The sequence below is a fragment of the Pan troglodytes genome, chromosome 5 (genome assembly GCF_028858775.2).
Source record: "Pan troglodytes isolate AG18354 chromosome 5, NHGRI_mPanTro3-v2.0_pri, whole genome shotgun sequence".
Classification (NCBI taxonomy): domain Eukaryota; kingdom Metazoa; phylum Chordata; class Mammalia; order Primates; family Hominidae; genus Pan; species Pan troglodytes.
The window spans coordinates 87,224,216-87,241,870 of record NC_072403.2 but is presented as its reverse complement, the minus strand read 5'-3'; the positions used below and the strand labels follow the sequence as shown (position 1 = coordinate 87,241,870).

At 38.3% G+C, this 17,655-nt stretch overlaps 1 protein-coding gene across 2 annotated transcripts in view; it reads left to right on the top strand.

Moving 5' to 3' along the window:
- TMEM30A (transmembrane protein 30A) overlaps window positions 1-17,655 on the top strand; it is a 32,365-nt gene that overhangs the window by 7,988 nt on the left and 6,722 nt on the right. For both annotated transcript variants that reach the window (XM_001143816.8, XM_054686057.1), the window contains 3 exons: window positions 9,567-9,674; window positions 11,976-12,083; window positions 16,391-16,478. In XM_001143816.8, coding sequence (XP_001143816.1) covers window positions 9,567-9,674; window positions 11,976-12,083; window positions 16,391-16,478 — 304 coding nt within the window. The remainder of the gene's footprint in view (window positions 1-9,566; window positions 9,675-11,975; window positions 12,084-16,390; window positions 16,479-17,655) is intronic.

The window sequence follows — 17,655 nt, the reverse complement described above, 5'->3', positions numbered from 1 at the left end:
CATTGAATCTCAGATTAAGTCTTCTGCTTAGTCACACAGGTGGGATTCATACTTTAGCCATCTGACCTCTTGTTTAGTTTCCTGTAGTTTCCTGTATTCTCTTTCCACACAATCTGTTTAAAAAGAAGGGTCCATGCTTATTGCCAATGTCCATTCCCATCTCCCTTTAACTCCTTAATTTGCTGCATTTGAAGTATGTTAAATGGTAAAAAATCCTATGAAGAAAAATGAAGGAAGGGTTGATGGTTTATAATTTTAAATAGGGTAGCCAGGGGAAGCCTCAGTAAAATGGCATTTGAATAAAGAACCAAAAGAGGGAAGAGAGTGAACCATATTGATATGTGAGGGAAGAATGTTCCAGGCAGAAGAAATAGTAGGAGCATAGGTCCTGAGGAATGTGCTTAGTTAGGTGTTTGAGGAACAACAAAGAGGCCAGTATGGCTGAAGTAGAGGGGGAAGAATAGTAGAAGATGAGGGTATTGGGAAATATTAGGAGGAATATCACATGAAGCACTATAAGAACTTTGGCTTCTCCGCTCAGTTTAGTGAGAAGCCATTGAAAAGTTTTGCACAGATAGGTGTTATTATTTCACTTATGTTTAAGAAGAGTCACTCTGGCCTTGACGTGGAGAATATTGCCTGGTAAATAAGAGTAAAGCAGGGTATTTCTGATAGGAAAAAGCCAAAGCATATTTCCTAGTCTCACACACCACTCAACACTTCTGACACCACATGTGTGGAAATTTTTCCCTACACACCATCCAGTTCTGACACCAGATTCTCCAGCACACACCAATTGGGTGTCCTATAATTTCATTAAATTCTGGCACTATCTACTAGGAGATAGTATCAGATCTCACAGGGTAAGGGCTCAGTCCCACAAGATTGCCTCTCACTTTAGATGCCAATTGCAAGTCCCAGGCTGCGACCTGTACTTCTGGCCAAATTGCTATAAACTGGTGTTTCCATGACGCCCTCCTTGAGTTTGCTTTATTTGCTAGAGCGGCTCATAGAACTCAGGTAAACACTTTATTTACGTTTACCTGTTTATTATAAAGGATATTACACAGGATACAGATGAAAAACCAGATGGAAGAGATGTAAAAGGAGATGTTTGGAGAAGGGGTTCAGAGCTTCCATGTGCTCACTGGGGTGCCACACTTCAGGCACTTCCATGTGTTCAGCTATCTGGAAGCTCTCTGAACCCTGTCTTTTTGAGTTTTCATGAAGGCTTCATTATGTACACATGATTGACTCAATCATTGACCGTTGGTGATCAGCTCAGTCTTCAGTCACTCTGCCTCCTGGGACTCAACCTTCAGTCCCTTTCCCCTTCCCACAGGTCTATTCATGCCTTGGTCTTTCTAGTGACCCGCTTCCATCCTGAAGCTATTTAGGGGGCACCAACCACCAATTGTGTCATTAGCATATGAAAGACACTCATCACTCAGAGACTGTAAGAGTTTTTTTAAGGAGCTCTGTACCAGGAAACTGGGAGCAAAGATTAAATATGTATTTCTTACTGTAAATCACAATATCACACAGGGAAACCAGTTAAGAGGCTATTGCAAGTAATTCAAGCAGGAGATGATGGTGGTCACAGTAGAATGGTTGCAGTGAAAAGCAGTTAGATATAGAATATATTTATGAAAGTACAGCTAAAAGAATTTTCTCATGCAATTGATATATGGGGTGTAAGAGAAAGTGAAGAATCAAAGATAACTAAGATATTTTGGTTTGTAGCTGGAAGGATGGAGTTGTCATTTTTCAAGATGGGGAAGATTGTAGGAAAATGAGGTTTTAAGTATGCTAGTAAGAGGATGTGGTGGGGGAAGCAGAATAAATAGTTCAATATTTGACTTGTTAGGATGAGATGCCATTAGACATCCAAGTTGGGAATAATGAGTAGGCAAACAAATATAGAGTTCAAGGGGAAGGTTGAGACTAGAGTTACACATTTTGAGGGTTAATCAGCATAGATGATGTATAAAGGCCTAATTAGCATAGATGGTGTATAAAGGCCTAAGATAGGATGAAATCATAAGAGTGATTTATAGGTCAAAGAAAAGTAAGAAGATCCCTGAGTCACTCCAGTGTTTAGAGGCTGGGGAGCTAAGGAGGAACTAGCAAAGGAGACTGAAAAGGAGCAGCCAGTGAGGTAGGACAAAAACATGGAAACTGGTATCCTGGAATCAAAGGAAGAGCTTGTAAACAACATGCCAAATGTTATTGCTCATGGTTCACAGAAGAGCAGGACTGAGAACTGACTCTTTTTTTTTTTTTTTTTTGAGACAGAGTCTCGATCTGTCACCCAGGCTGGAGTGCAGTGGCACGATCTCGGCTTACTGCAAGCTCCGCCTCCCGGGTTCATGCCGTTCTCCTGCCTCAGCGTCCCGAGTAGCTGGGACTACAGGCGCCCGCCACCAGGCCTGGCTAATTTTTTGTATTTTTAGTAGAGACGGGGTTTCACCGTGGTCTCGATCTCCTGACCTCATGATCCGCTCGCCTTGGCCTCCCAAAGTGCTGGGATTACAGGTGTGAGCCACCGCGCCCGGCCTGAGAACTGACTTTTGATTTAGTGACATGAAAAGCAGTGGTAAACCTTACAGAGAGTGGCATCACCATCCACAGGGTTTTTCATGCCAGAAACCCTGGAAATCAACCTAAGTGTATTTGCCCTCATCCCATATCTAGGCACTAAGTTCTGTAGATTCTACCTTCTCTTTCTTTTGTGAATCTGTCTTTTGTATTCCTGCTGCCACTTTATTAGTTTAAGTTCTCAACATTTTTCACCTGGATTATTGTGGTGGCATTCTGTCTGGCATTCTCTTTAATCTCTCTGCACATTGGTGCCACAGTGATTCTTTTTGAGAGGCTAGTCTTAATGTTTCCTTCTTTTATTTAAAATTTCTCTTATGGCTGTTTCTGTCTAGCATTCAGGATATTGTTCAAACGCCTTTACATAGAGTGTAATTTTCTTCATGATAGGCTACTTTCTGCTTTTCTAGCCACATCTCCTACCACTCCCCTACCTTATGCTCTAGTCATGGCAAACTACTATAGTTTCTGGAATGTGACATGCTAATAGTTTACCTGAAATGACCTTCCTTTTCTTATTCTATCACATTTTCAAATGCAGTTCCTATTAACATGGAAAGTCTTCCTTGATTCTCCTTTTTCCACCTGGTATATATGCTTCTCTCAGTTTCCAGAAGTACTAGCTTACGGCCTGCCTTAAAATTATATTATCCTGTAATTATTCATAAATGTGACTTTCTATCCCACTTGTCTGTAAATTCTTTTGTAGCATGAACAATGTATTTTTCCATTTTGTATTCTCATCCTGTAGACAGTGCCTAGCACCTAATAGGGACTCAGGTTTGAATGAGTGAATGAAACTCAGTCAGTACCATAGAGACATCTTAACACAGTTTGTTGAGAGTTTTTTGGTCATCTGAATGGTATTATGGGTCTGAAGGAGTTCTTGAAATTACCCAAGGAAAATATTACATACTATAAATCAAACTTGTATAACTGTGATATCCATCCATATCTAAAGGCAAAACAAATTTGCCTATTGAAGAGTAATCCAGAGAGTGCTGAAAATTTAACAAACAGGTTAATTGGCAAATGCTGCAGCAAAGAGAGACAAATATCGTAACCAAATATCATGTTCCAAGCCTCCAGTCAGGGATGTAGTCTCTCTTTGTACTCTCTCCCTGTAGATAACATCTACTCGGCAGCTTTCATGGAGAAATTTGCTGACTACTAGACTAGCTTGTATTGCCATACCACCTACACTTTTTTTTTTTTTAATAAAAATATCCATTCTATTTTAATGTTGTTTTCTGTGTTAGATACTGAACTCCAGGAGGTCAGGTGCTAGGCTGAATCCTCATTGCTGGGACCATAGAGGCATTCATAAATGTTAGGTGAATGAATGATTACGTCATGATGGGCAGTCAGAAAGAAATGAAAGTCCTATTTCCTATCTGTTTATATGCAAATATTTGATTATGTTGTTCTCCTCAAAACTCTTCAGTTCCTTATTTCCTGCGGGACATTTTAACACTCAGTTACTTAGCTTGCTGAGGCTTTATTGTCAGCAGCAGTAAGCAGCTCTGGCTAGCTTAGACAGGAAAGAAAGTATTAAAGGAGGATTGGGTAACTCTCACACAAAATGGATGGGACGTATAGAGAGTCAGGTTTGGAGGCAAGTGGGAACTAAGGGAGTTTTGAAAGTATAAACAGTCTGATCCAGATGCCACAGCTGCTGTTGAATTTCTCTTGCTAGACTACTACTGTGACTGCTCATTTAATCACACCCACTCTTTGTTTCCCAGGATTCACTGGTCTATGTGCGAGTGTCTGATTGCTGAGTCTAGCTCTTGTACCTTTACACTGGCTACCATGGGTTTATGGAGAGGAAGAACCCATCTCTCCCTTTGGTTTTTGAAGTGGGAGGTGGAGCCCTGCATCCTTCCAAAACTCAAACTGGACAGTTCCACAAAACTTGGAAACAATTCCAGCAATTGCCAGGGTAATTGTATTTTTAAAATGAGATGATGTGTGTTAGAAATAGATAATCAGTGCCATGAGGAAAAGTCAGCATAGAGACAGAGGACCTCTCAGAAACGCAGTCTTTACTTTCTGCAGAAAGGGCGCTGCTCACAGATGGAACAATGGTGAGAGCACACTTGAACAAAGGAAAAGCAACATATTTATCCCTTATGCATTTGGGTCATCCTTACTGCCGTATCCTGCATCCATTGGCTGGAGCTGGACCTCACAGTTTTAAACTGATACCCGATTTGCTAATAACCTAAAACTTTCCTAAATAGGTAAGTGCAAGGGAGAACAAAGAAGGAGAGGAAGTTGCTTATGAAAGGTTTAAGGAAGCAATAACATTTCCAAATAAGGAAGGGGCATAAGCTATGAGCTAGGACTTGCCTGGGCCTGTCCAGGCATGCCTGAGTAAGCCGAAGCAACTAACTGGGCTAAAGTGTAAGAACTAATAGTTGATAGGAGGCTTTAGAGTAAGAAGTTATTATTTCTAGTGTCTATTGTTTTATTTTTAAACCAAGATGAGCTTTGAAGAGGAGCTTTTCTACTTTCTACATGTGTATTAAGTACTTACAATGCCCAGCACTTAGTATACATTCAATAAACAGTAGTCAGTGAAATACAGTATATAGTTTTGGGTCCAGTTTACCTTCTTAGCTGCCTCATTTCCTTCCAACATGAAAACTCCATAAATACAAAGTATGTATGCTATTGTCCTTAAATATACCTTGTGATTTCCACCTCTGTCTTCTCCATATGCCACCTCTTTCTCTCTTTTCCATCTTTCTTTTATGGCTCTGTTCAAATCTTTGCTGCTTCTCAGTAAGAAAGAAGTGTTGGTCCATCTATTTATTATTCCTCTATGCCATCTAGTTTGGCACTTAGAATTTAAGGTAGTTTTCTTGGTATTTATATGTTATCTTTGATAAAGTAGTCTGCTAGAGGGCAAAGGGGACTGACTATTTTGGGGGAAAAAATGGTTTAGTAGAAGGAACATGAGGCTTGGAGTCAGAAATCCTTGGTTCCAGCTTAGCACTAGCTATCACTACTTGTGTGACCTTGGACAAGTTTCTGAATGTGTTCTTTTTATATAAAATGGAGATAATGCTATAGAATTTTGGTGAGGGTCAGATGAAATATGTATGTGAAGGAAAAGGCTGTGTAAACTGTATAACGTATGATTGCTTTTGTGTGTATCTTGTACCTAATGTCATGCCTTACACATAGGCTTAATATATTAATGATAATGATTTTTTTAAATAGTCCTTTCAGATTTTCATGGCATCAAAAGACATGTAATTTTTTAATACATTTAAAAAATCATAATCAGATTGTGATGAAGATGTTATAGCTATCTTTCGTTTTGTTCATGTGTAATTTAATATTCAGTGATTACTCTTGGTTTCAATAAAATGTTATATTGTTATATTTTATACTGTAGCATAATTTATTAGATTTCAAATTCCATCAGATTATTTTTGTTCAGTTAAAAAAAGAATATGATTTCTCTTGCAGATTTTGCCCCTAGAAACTAATTCTAAACAGAGTGATTTGAGAGGTTTCTGTTCAAAAACGTATAATATGGGAATAAGTTCAGCTGGCAACTTTTTTTTTAATGCTTAGATTAGTCTTAAGAGGGAGAAAATGTACAGAGATTTTAAAATATAGTTTGTTTTTCTGAATGGTCTTTTCTTTCATCTCTCCAACATCATAAAACTTGGTATTTAAGTGGAATATTGTGCATGAAAAGGCCCCAGGTGCAAAGTTGTGGCCCAACAGGTCTAATGAAAGATTACATAGGCTTTGCCTCTCTCCGTTTGGGAGACCTGTGTTTTCAGTTTGTTTTAGTTATGTGACTAGCTCTTCTTTAATTTTGCAGTGAAAGAAAAGTTTCTCTAAACAATTTCATCAGTAAACAAATAAGCTTTGATGAAAACTGTTTCTATAGGAGGTTATACTGGAATTTGACAAAACCAAGTTTTGTTAAGCAAATGTATGAGTTTTAAAAAGCCACTAAATGTTACACCTTACCAAGGAGTACTACAGTGTCTTAATCAGCTGGGTGATACCTTCCATTGGTTGGGTTAAACAACCAATGTTTATTTCCTGTAGTTCTGGAGGCTGGGAAGTCCAAGGTCAAGGTACTGGTAGATTCAGCTCCTAGTGAGGTCCCTTTACAGGCTTGTAGATGGCTGCCATCTTCCTTTGTCCTCAGATGATAGAGATTGAGAGAGCTGTGGTCTTTTTTCCTCATCTTATAAGGACACTAATCCCATCATAGGAGCTCCACCCTCATGACCTCACCTAAATCTGATTACCTCCCAAAGGCTCCTTCTCCAGATACCATCATACTGGGGGATAGAGCTTCAACATAGGACATTTAGGGGGACACAGACATTCAGTTCATAACATTCAGGTGGCAAGTAAGCATATAAAAATGCTCAACATCATATATCAATAGAGAATTACAAATTACAACAACAATGACATATTACCACATACCTAGTAGGATGGTGAAAATCCAAAACTGACACCACCAAATGCTAAGGGAGGATGTGGAGCAATAGGAATTATGATGGAATGCAAAATGGTATACCTCCTTTGGAAGTCAGTTTGGCAGTTTCTTACAAAAGTAAACATACTCGGCTGGGCGCAGTGACTTAACACCCGTAATCTCAGCACTTTGGGAGGCCAAGGCAGGTGGATCACGAGGTCAGGAGATCAAGACCAAAATAAGAATTTAAGAGAAATAATGGGGCTGGGCGTGATGGCTCATGCCTGTAATCCCAGCACTTTGGGAGGCCAAGGTGGGCGGATCATGAGGTCAAGAAATAGACACCATCCTAGCCAACATGGTGAAACCCCGCCTCTGCTAAAAATACAAAAATTAGCTGGGCATGGTGGTGCACTCCTGTAGTCCCAGCTACTCGGAAGGCTGAGGCAGGAGAATCACTTGAACCCAGGAGGCGGAGGTTGCAGTGAGCCGAGATTGTGCCACTGCACTCTGCCTGGTGACAGAGTGAGACTCCGTCTCAAAAAAAAAAAAAAAAAGCAAACATACTCTTACTCTATGATCCAGCAATTGCATACCTTGTATTTAGCCAAGTGGGTTGAAAACTAATGTCCACACAAAAACCTGCACATGGATGTTTAACAGCTTTATTCATAATTTCAATAACTTGGAAGCAACCAAGATGTCCTTCAGTAGGTGAACAAATCAATAAACTGTGGCACATCCACACAGTGGATATTATTTATTGCTAAAAATAAATGAACTATGAACCCATGAAAAGACATATAAAATCTTAAGTGAGTATTACTAAGTGAAAGAAACCAATCTGAAAAGGGTACATATGGTATGATTTCATATATAACATTCTGGAAAGTACAAAACTATGAGGACAGTAAAAAGATCAGTCCTTTCCAGGGGTTAGCAGAGAGAGGGATATAGAGTACAGAGGTTTTTTAGGGCAGAGAGACTATTCCGTATGGTAACATAATGGTGGATACTCATTATACGTTTGTCAAAACCCATAGAATATGCACCAAGTGTGAACCCTAGTGTGAACTGTGGGCTTTGGGTGATGGTGATGTGTCCGTGTAGGTTCGTCGATTATAGCAAATGTACCACTGTGGTGTGAGATGTTGATAGTGGGGGAAGTTGTGTGTGTGTGTGTCAGAGGCAGAGGGTATATGGGAACTCTGTACTTTGTTCAGTTTTGCTGTGAACCTTAAACTATAAAAATAAGTCTATTAAAAAATGTTTATGGTGGAAAAAAAAGCCTTTCAATTTAGCAATCGGGCCAGATCTTCTGACATCAACCAGTATACTGCAATTCAATTCTGGCACTAACCATCCTGAAATAGTGTCAGACTCCACAGGTTCAAGGGCATGGTCCCCAACAAGACTGCCCCCACTTCAGACACCAGCTGCAAGTCAAGTTCCCAGGCCACTCATACTTCTTGTCAACTGGCTCCAAATCCAGGGAGTTCCCAAGACCATTCTCACTACCTCGCCATAAGATTTCCCTCACTTCAGATGCCATTTGCAAGTTCAGGGATCTCCAGGTCACCCATATTTCTGACCAACTGGCTATATATTCAGAGGGGGTCCTAGAAGACACATATAGCAAGGTCTTGAAGAGTCCTGAATGCAGAGCTTTTATGCCCTCTCCCTGTATACTTAGAGCACATTACCCTCCCAGCACATTAGTGGATTCACCAACCAGAAAGCTGTCCTTCACTTCAGTGTCTAGAGTTTCTATTGGGACTTCATGATGTAGGCTTGATTGATTGAACACTGACTAATTGATTGAACTAAATTTTTAGCCCCACTTTTCTCCTAAGAGATTGGGCTGGGCCAAAGGTCTGCAATCACACAACTAGTCTTTCTGGTGACTAGCTGCTATCCTGAGTCATCTTGTTAACTAACATAAACTCTGGTGTGAATCAAGGGGCTTATGAATAACAAAGATACTTCTGTCACCTGGGAAATTCCAAGCATAAAGCTCCTTGCCGGGAACCCAAGACAAAGACAAATTCAGCACCAGGTGTTGAAAAAACAGTAGCTCTTGGTAACCTAATTTTTTTCAAAAGTATATAATGGAAAGCTGAGGTGACTGAAAAGTATTTAAGATTGAAAGATTTAAGAGGAAAAACTGATTTATTGATCTCTGTTAATCTAGTATTTTAATAGTTTAGATGTTTTAGCTATGTAAATATGCAGTTTTGAATTTTGTATGTATGATTTTATGCATAAATATATTTCTTTGATAAAAAGAAGAGAGGACTTTACTTGGAAAGATCAGCCAGTAGAACAACAGAGGACCCTTTCCAGTTTTTACTACCTCACACTGTCAAACAGATGACCTTAAAAACAGTTTTTGTCTGAGCTCTAGGTCATTTCATTGGACTTAATTTTCCTTTTAATAGCAAGTCGTTTCAGAGTGTTTTAGGTATCCACTTTCTCTAAGGAAGTGCTTAGTTATATTTTTCTCTTGCAGATTGATTATACCGGAACAGAGCCTTCCAGTCCCTGTAATAAATGTTTATCTCCGGATGTGACACCTTGCTTTTGTACCATTAACTTCACACTGGAAAAGTCATTTGAGGTCTGTGTTTCCAAGTAATGTGCTAGAAAAGCCATGCTTTAAAAAATACTGATACTGTACTAAATGTCTTTTACAAGGTATTTTCCTTTTATAGAGAAGTCTCTTTAATTTACTGGAGTTTATAGGCTTTTGAGGAAGATCGTTTTATGTGTTTGGCTGTTGGATTTTGCTGTCTGGTAATTAAATACATTTATTTGAATGGTTTAGTTAGTACTTTGTAGACAAAATTTAAGATATTGTATTTTATCCTTTCAATAGATAATTTTATGACTGTACGAATCAATTTTTTATCAAGTTTTATATACTTGTATTTTTAAAATTATTGCTCAAATTGTTGTGCATACTTACGATACTAAAGCAAGCTTTACTTTAGAAAATAAATAATAATTCTCCCATTACTTAATTGAATTATTTTTATGACATATGAAGCATTATAAAAAATGCAAACACTTATTAAAACCTTACTGATCATTTATGTTTTTATAAGTAGTTAGAAATCCATCTGTTTGCATTTACACTGCCATTCTGAACACATGCTAACGGACATAAAGATTCAGAATAGGCATGTAAAGACCACTTTGTATTCTCCTGTGCCTGAAAACTGAGCTTAAAATAATTATTCTTAAGGGAGCAAAACTGCATTAATACATGCCAACTTTTTAGATTTTCTGAACTTAAGATTTTCTAAAGGTAGTGATGACTTTAATAGTCCCTAATAGTTGGTTGCCATCTAGTGGTTATAGATGCTCTTGCACTGACATAAAGGACAGGATAATGCTGCTTTTGAATAATACATGAAAACAAATTTTGTAGAAGACAAATGTAATTATTTAACTTTGTTTTAGCAGAAACAGAATATACATTTAAAGTATCTTTACAAGTCCATGATTTTTCAGTGTGATGGGCAGACAATAAAGATGCAATAAATTCTGCTTTTGTCAGAACAGGCAGAATTGAAGAAACGAGAGACTAGTATTGATATAGAAGCTCTATTAATTTTCTCTCCCATTCAAAAAACACTTCAGAACTTGTTTTTTGCAAAGGCAGTCAACCTCAAATTCATTCTCTTGTGGACTCTGTGTTTCTTCACAAGCTCAAACTTTGAATTGGACTAAACTCTTCAGGGAACTTCAAGTAGGTTATTTTATCTCAGTGTTCATTCAAATAATCTCTTTTTCAGTTTACAAATTGAATTTACTGTACTGAATCTTGAGTAATATTTCCTTTTAAAAAAGAATATTCATTTTCTCAATTTCTGTGATGTAATTTTGATATTCCCTCTCTTCCACAAGAAGGTTTCCATGTAAACATTTTCTTTATATAGAATGGGAAAATTTGCATGGTTTGACATTTGAAAGTCAAGCATTAAATAAATGATAGTGTATATAAAAATAGCAAATCAAATGAAGTCTACTTATAATGTTACTGAATTACTTTTAATTAAGGATAAGAATATAGAAAATAGAGGTAGCAACCAGAAAGGAGAAAATAGCTTAATGTTTGCTACTTCTAAAAATTTTAATCATTTAAGATGGCTTCTTAGCATCTTCTAAATAATTGTAATGTTTATAGGTTACACTTCTTTCCCAGGTTATTTCAAAGTTGGCTCTATTAAATATATTAAAGTACTTTTCTTGATTATTATAAAGTGGCTTATTATCATAGACTCTACTAATTAGTAGTTTATTAACTCATAATATTATATAGTGTCTTCTTGAGGAATTTATTATATCCCAATTCAAGTTCAGAATTCACTTGGACAAAAAAAATGAAAGTTTCAACTGCACGTGGTGCTACAGACCTGTAGTGCACACCTCCCGGTGTCTAGGGACAGAGGCGGTAGAACGGCTCAAGCCCAGGAATTAAGGGCCAGCCTGGGCAACATAGCAAGACTCTAGTCTCTGAGAGAAAAAAAAAGAAACAAGTTTGACCATTATCCCTGTGAAAAGTCGATGCTAACTGGGTGAAGACCAGTTTGAATTAGAGAAAATTTTAAATTGAAGGTAGCTCAGAGTAGGCTAATAGATTCCTTGAATATTCTTTTTTAATGTAAATAGTACTTCTTTGACGTCTTTAAGGATAGTTTTAAAGTTTACTTGTGGCTTTTTGTAACATACTTTCTTTAGCCTTATTTACAGTTGTGCCATTTTAGATTGCTAAGTACTGGTGGAATTTACCCCACTACCCATCACAAATTGTAAACTAATAAAAGTCCAAATTATGTAGCTTTTATGTACACATGAAATAAGTTTATACAGAATAGTTTTTATGTGAAAATTTTTTCCCTCTCTGTTTCTCTAGGGCAATGTGTTTATGTATTATGGACTGTCTAATTTCTATCAAAACCATCGTCGTTACGTGAAATCTCGAGATGATAGTCAACTGAATGGAGATTCTAGTGCTTTGCTTGTAAGTAAAATTATAAATATGAAAATATGATATCTGTAAAATAAGAATATGTAGTAACTGTTCAGTTAGAATTGTTAGGATGAAATTAAAGTGTTGTCATTTATAATTTGTATAGTGAGGATTTTTTTCCCCCCGAGATGGAGTCTCACTTTGTCGCCCAGGCTGGAGTGCAGTGGCACAGTCTCAGCTCACTGCAACCTCCACCCCCTAGGTTCAAGCAATTTTGCCTCAGTCTCCCGAGTAGCTGGGATTACAGGTGTATACCACCACGCCCAGCTAATTTTTGTATTTTTAGTAGAGATGGGGTTTCAACATGTTGGCCAGTCTGCTCTCAAACTCCTGACCTCATGATCTGCCCACCTCGGCCTCCCACAGTGCTGGGATTACAGGCATGAGCCGCCATGCCTGGCCTGTATCATGAGGATTTCTAGTTAAAATATTTTTTCCTGGAATTTGCACAGATGCATTGATGCCCAGACTGGTTTGGAAATCTGTGGACTAGGGGATCTTAGTTTCTTTACTGTTCTTCAGTTTTCCATATAAGTGGTTAGTGCCTATGTATTTTTTTTTATTTTTTATTTTATTTTATTTTTTTTGAGACAGAGTCTCACTCTGTTGCCCAGACTGGAGTGCAGTGGCGCGACCTCGGCTCACTGCAGCCTCCACCTCCTGGGTTCAAGTGATTCTCCTGCCTCAGTCTCCCGAGTATCTGGGATTACAGGTGCGCATCACCAGGCCCGGCTAATTTTTGTATTTTTAGTAGAGACAGGGTTTCGCCATGCTGGCCAGACTGGTCTCAAACTCTGGACTTCAGGTGATCTGCCCTCCTCGGCCTTCCAAAGTGCTGGGATTACAGGCTTGAGCCACCGCGTCCGGCCCTAAGTATTTTATGTTACTGGTGCCAATGCAGCAAACATTCAGAGGCCCAGAGCAATTTAGGATTTCTTAGAATTAATGAATCTCTTAGAATACAATTTAGGACTATGTTGTGAGCAGCATGGGCCTCCGAAATGTAAAATATAACTGCTCTAGGTTATCTTGATTGGTTTTATTGCTGATCATCAGTTGCTGATGTGTGGGATTTTAAGCAATACAAGTCTACTTAAAGATTCCTTGGTATACACAGGGTTCTGGTTAGGCCTATGATATTTTGAATCTATGTGGGGTTTATTCCATAGGATCCAATTTTTAGCACTCAAATCCAGAGAAGATGTTGTACTGTGAGATACACCAAGTTTCTAGACCTTTCTGAATGTGTTTTTTAGGGATTATAGATTGTGTGTGTTCCAAAACCCCAGAAATGGTGGCTGATTTACAATTATTTTATTTATATATGTGCTCTGTTCACTGAGGGTAAAGAAAACTGAAACTGATTCTTTTCTTCCAAACTGTAAGCAAAGATTTCAGGCCACACCAGGAATAGATCAACTTTTTCTGTAAAGGGCCAGATATTATGTGTAAGGCCCTGTACAATCTGGCATCAGCCTTATTATCTTATATACTATTTTTAATACATTAAACAAGGCCTGGCTGCCCTGGGCCTTGTTTGCTGCTCCCTAACCATGCATTGTGACACAAATAATCTGCTCATTTTGCCATTTAGCATTTTATTTGCTTAGAATGTCATTTTTACTGTTTCCCTGGAGGTCTTCTCATCTCAAGGCCTGCTATTTTTCTAAGTGCCCTTCCATGCAAAAATGTGCTTGTTTACATATTTACTTCCTTTATTTTTTGTTCCAAGTCACTACCACTTTTTGCTTGGATGAACAAATTGTGTCTCACATCATCCAATCCTGCTCCTTTCCAGGCCATTCTCATAGCAGCTATAGTGAGGTTTTTAAAAAGTATAAATATCACTTCCCTACCTAAAATCTTTCAGTGGTCATATTAGCACTTGTAGTAAAATCTCAGGATGATCTGAGCTATGCGTAATCCTCTTATCTCATCACATATCATCCTCCCTCTTGGCATGCTCCAGCTACATTCACCATTACCTTCACAGAAATAAGTTCTTGTTTAGTGGCATGTGGTGTTCTCTTTGCTTAAAACTCTCTTCTGTCTTCTCTTTACATGGCTGGCTCCTGGTCTTTTTTTATGTCTTAACTTAAATGATACCTCCTCCAGAGTCAAACTTTTCATTACCATAGATTCTAAAGCAGCTCCTCCTATCCTTTTTCCATTAAATACTCACATAGCCTCTTCATAACACTTACTGTAATTTGTAATTACATATTTGCTTATCTGTTATCTTTCTTTCCAGCTATACTGTAAGCTCATGAAGGCAGGGAGCATGACTTTCTTTAATCACTGTTTACCAAGTGCCTGGCTCGTGCTTGCACATGGAAGGCATTTAATAAATATTTTCTGAATGAATGTAGACATCTTCATCATGGCTCTTACTTCGTATGATAGTTGGTTTTGTAAGGGTCTGCTTCCTCTGTTACATTTTGAGTTGCTTAAAAATAGGGATTGTATTCTTTTCGTTTTTCTGTTTTTAGCACCTAGTATTGTACATGCTGCATATTAGGTACTCATCAAATAGCTTTGTTTTGTTGTTGTTGTTGTTGTTTGTTTGTTTTTTTTTTGAGACGGAGTCTCACCACTCTGTCGCCCAGGCTGGAGTGCAGTGGTGCGATCTCGGCTCACTGCAACTTCTGCCTCCCCGGTTCAAGCAATTCTCTGCCTCAGCCTCCTGAGTAGCTGGGATTATAGGCCCCCACCACCATGCCCGGCTAATTTTTGTATTTTTAGTAGAGACGTGGTTTCACCATATTGGCCAGGCTGGTCTTGAACTCCTGACCTCGTGATCCACCAGCCTCGGCCTCCCAAAGTGCTAGGATTACAGGCGTGAACCACTGTGCCCGGCTTGTTTTTGTTTTTTTCTGAGACAGGGTTGACTTTGTCACCCAGGCTGGAGTGCAGTGGCACGATCTCTGCTCACTGCAACCTTCGCTTCCTGGACTCAAGCAAACCACCCACCTCAGCCTCCTAAGTAGTTGGGACTAAAGGTGCACACCACCATGCCTGGCTAATTTTTTGTATTTTTGTAGAGATGGGATTTCGCCATGTTGCCCAGGCTTATCTCGAACACCTGGACTCAAGGGATCCTCCCGCCTTGGCCTCCCAAAGTGCTGAAATTAGGGGCATGAGCCACCGCACCCGGCCCTCATCAAATAGCTTTTGTAAGCCAGTTAATGCAAAGTACCTAGCATTGCTTAGTTTAGTACCTGACACATAGATAGTAAATACTATTTTCCTTTCTTTTAAAACTTCCTTAAGAATGTAGTGGCTAGCAGATATATTTCCCCTAATGTTAATAGCTTTATCAATACAGATGGTGTAGGGACCAAAAAGCTGAGAAGTCAAATATTGAAGAGACTTTATGAGATACCTACCACAGACTTCCTTAGCCTTATCTTTTCCATTCACACAAGTGCTTTTTTCCAATCTAGACATGGAGAATATAGATACAAGTCAAGGTTAGCTGGTAATGAAATAGTCCTAAGAGGTCTAATTAGGGTCTTCTTAATTTCAAATTGAGATTATCTTGGTATGTTTATGTGTTTTGAGACATGGCTTAATGTGGCGGGAGGGTCCCAGCTCAGACAGACCCCTAACCTCAGACTTGATATGATCTCTAGTTGAATCCCATAACTGCCACACCTCTTTAAGATCCTCAGTAGGGACTAAGTCAAAACCAAATCTGGACCACAGGCAAATGTTCTGCCTTGTCAGCATTTTTGTTTTTCTTGTACCTGGATGCACAGTTTAAAGATTGATATATTCTAGGAATCTGCACTAGACTCCTTCCTTCCTTTCTTAGATATAGGATTTAACCCCAAATCACAAAATTTCAGATTGTATAGTTGGACATGTTTATTTTTGAGGCCCAGTTAAATTAAAGGAATTGCCCAAGGAACTAGCCTCTTTAGTTCCAGTTTAAGATTTTCTTGTTATATCACAACTGGATTGGCAATAGACCATTTCTTAATTTTTCTTGGGCAGAAAACCCTTTGTGGTAATGTTTCTGTGATAAGAAAATCAAAAAGATGTTTATTTGATATATGCATATATGACAAAACATATGCAAGTAAAGGTTATATTAAAAAGGTAAGACAGTAATGTTCAGAATACATTTTGAATATTTAAATGTGGTGTTATCTATAGCCTACTTACATTACAGACCTGTGTATTATAAGTGAGAAAAATATAGGTGTTGAATTCTTAATCAGTAATTTAGGGATAGCTCATAATTCTCCCAAAGGCCTGGATAATAATTTATCTCTTCTTTTCCTTCTAAAAACCAGAATCCCAGTAAGGAATGTGAGCCTTATCGAAGAAATGAAGACAAACCAATTGCTCCTTGTGGAGCTATTGCCAACAGCATGTTTAATGGTATGATATAGATACAAATATAGACATATATAATTAGGACAATTTGCATAATTTCATTACAGATTTGATAGTTTAGTAAACATGAATGAAATTGAGAAACTCAAACATTTAAGACTAAATCAAGTATTGAATGGGGTATTATAATGCTTTGTGATTTTCTTTTGAGCATACTTACATTTTAGAGTGGATTTCTGTCTCTGAGAAGAAAGAAGCAGAAACATTCTGCTAATCTTATTTCATATAAAAATAAAAGTCAGGCTGACCTTCCCACTGACTTCATTTTTATCATTGAAAAGGAGCTATAGTTGATCATTTAGAGCAGCACTATCTGATAGAAATATAATGTGAGCTATAAATACAAGTCCTGTACGTAATTTTACATTTTCTTTCTTTTTTTTTTTTTCCTTTTTCTTTTTTTGAGATGGAGCGTCATTCTGTCGCCCAGGCTGGAGTGCAGTGGCGTGATGTCGGCTCACTGCAACCTCTGCTCCCCGGGTTCAAGCATTTCTCTTGCCTCAGCTTCCCCTGTAACTGGGATTACAGGCGCCCGCAATCACGCCTGGCTATTTTTTTTGTATTTTTAGTAGAGACGGGGTTTCACCATATTGGTCAGGCTGGTCTTGTATTCCTGACCTCGTGATCCACCCACCTTGGCCTCCCAAGGTGCTGGGATTACAGGCGTGAGCCACTGCGCCTGGCCTGGTAATTTCAAATTTTCTAATAGTCATATTTAAAACTATGAAAAGAAACAAGTGAAATTAATTTTAGCAATATGTTTTATGTAACAGTATATCCAAGCTACTGTTATTTCGGCTTATAATACTATATAAAAGTTGAGATACTTCATATTCTAATTTTTTATACTAAGTCTTTGATATCTGATGTGTATTGTACACTTATAGAACATACTCATTTGGACCAACCACATATCAAAGACTCAGTAGCCCTGTGTGCCTAGTGGCTGTTGTATGAGACAATGCAAACAGAAATGGATAAGCAAGAAGCTACTGGGGATGCATTATTGGAAGGAAGGAAAGGCAGATTTACCTTGCAATTATAGTTGGGTTAATATTAAAACATTTGATCTTACTGCATGTCAGCTAGCCTATGGGTAAGTGAATTAGAACTCTGTTAAAGGAAGAGAAGTCCATCTGGAATTATAAAGTTACCATAGTTA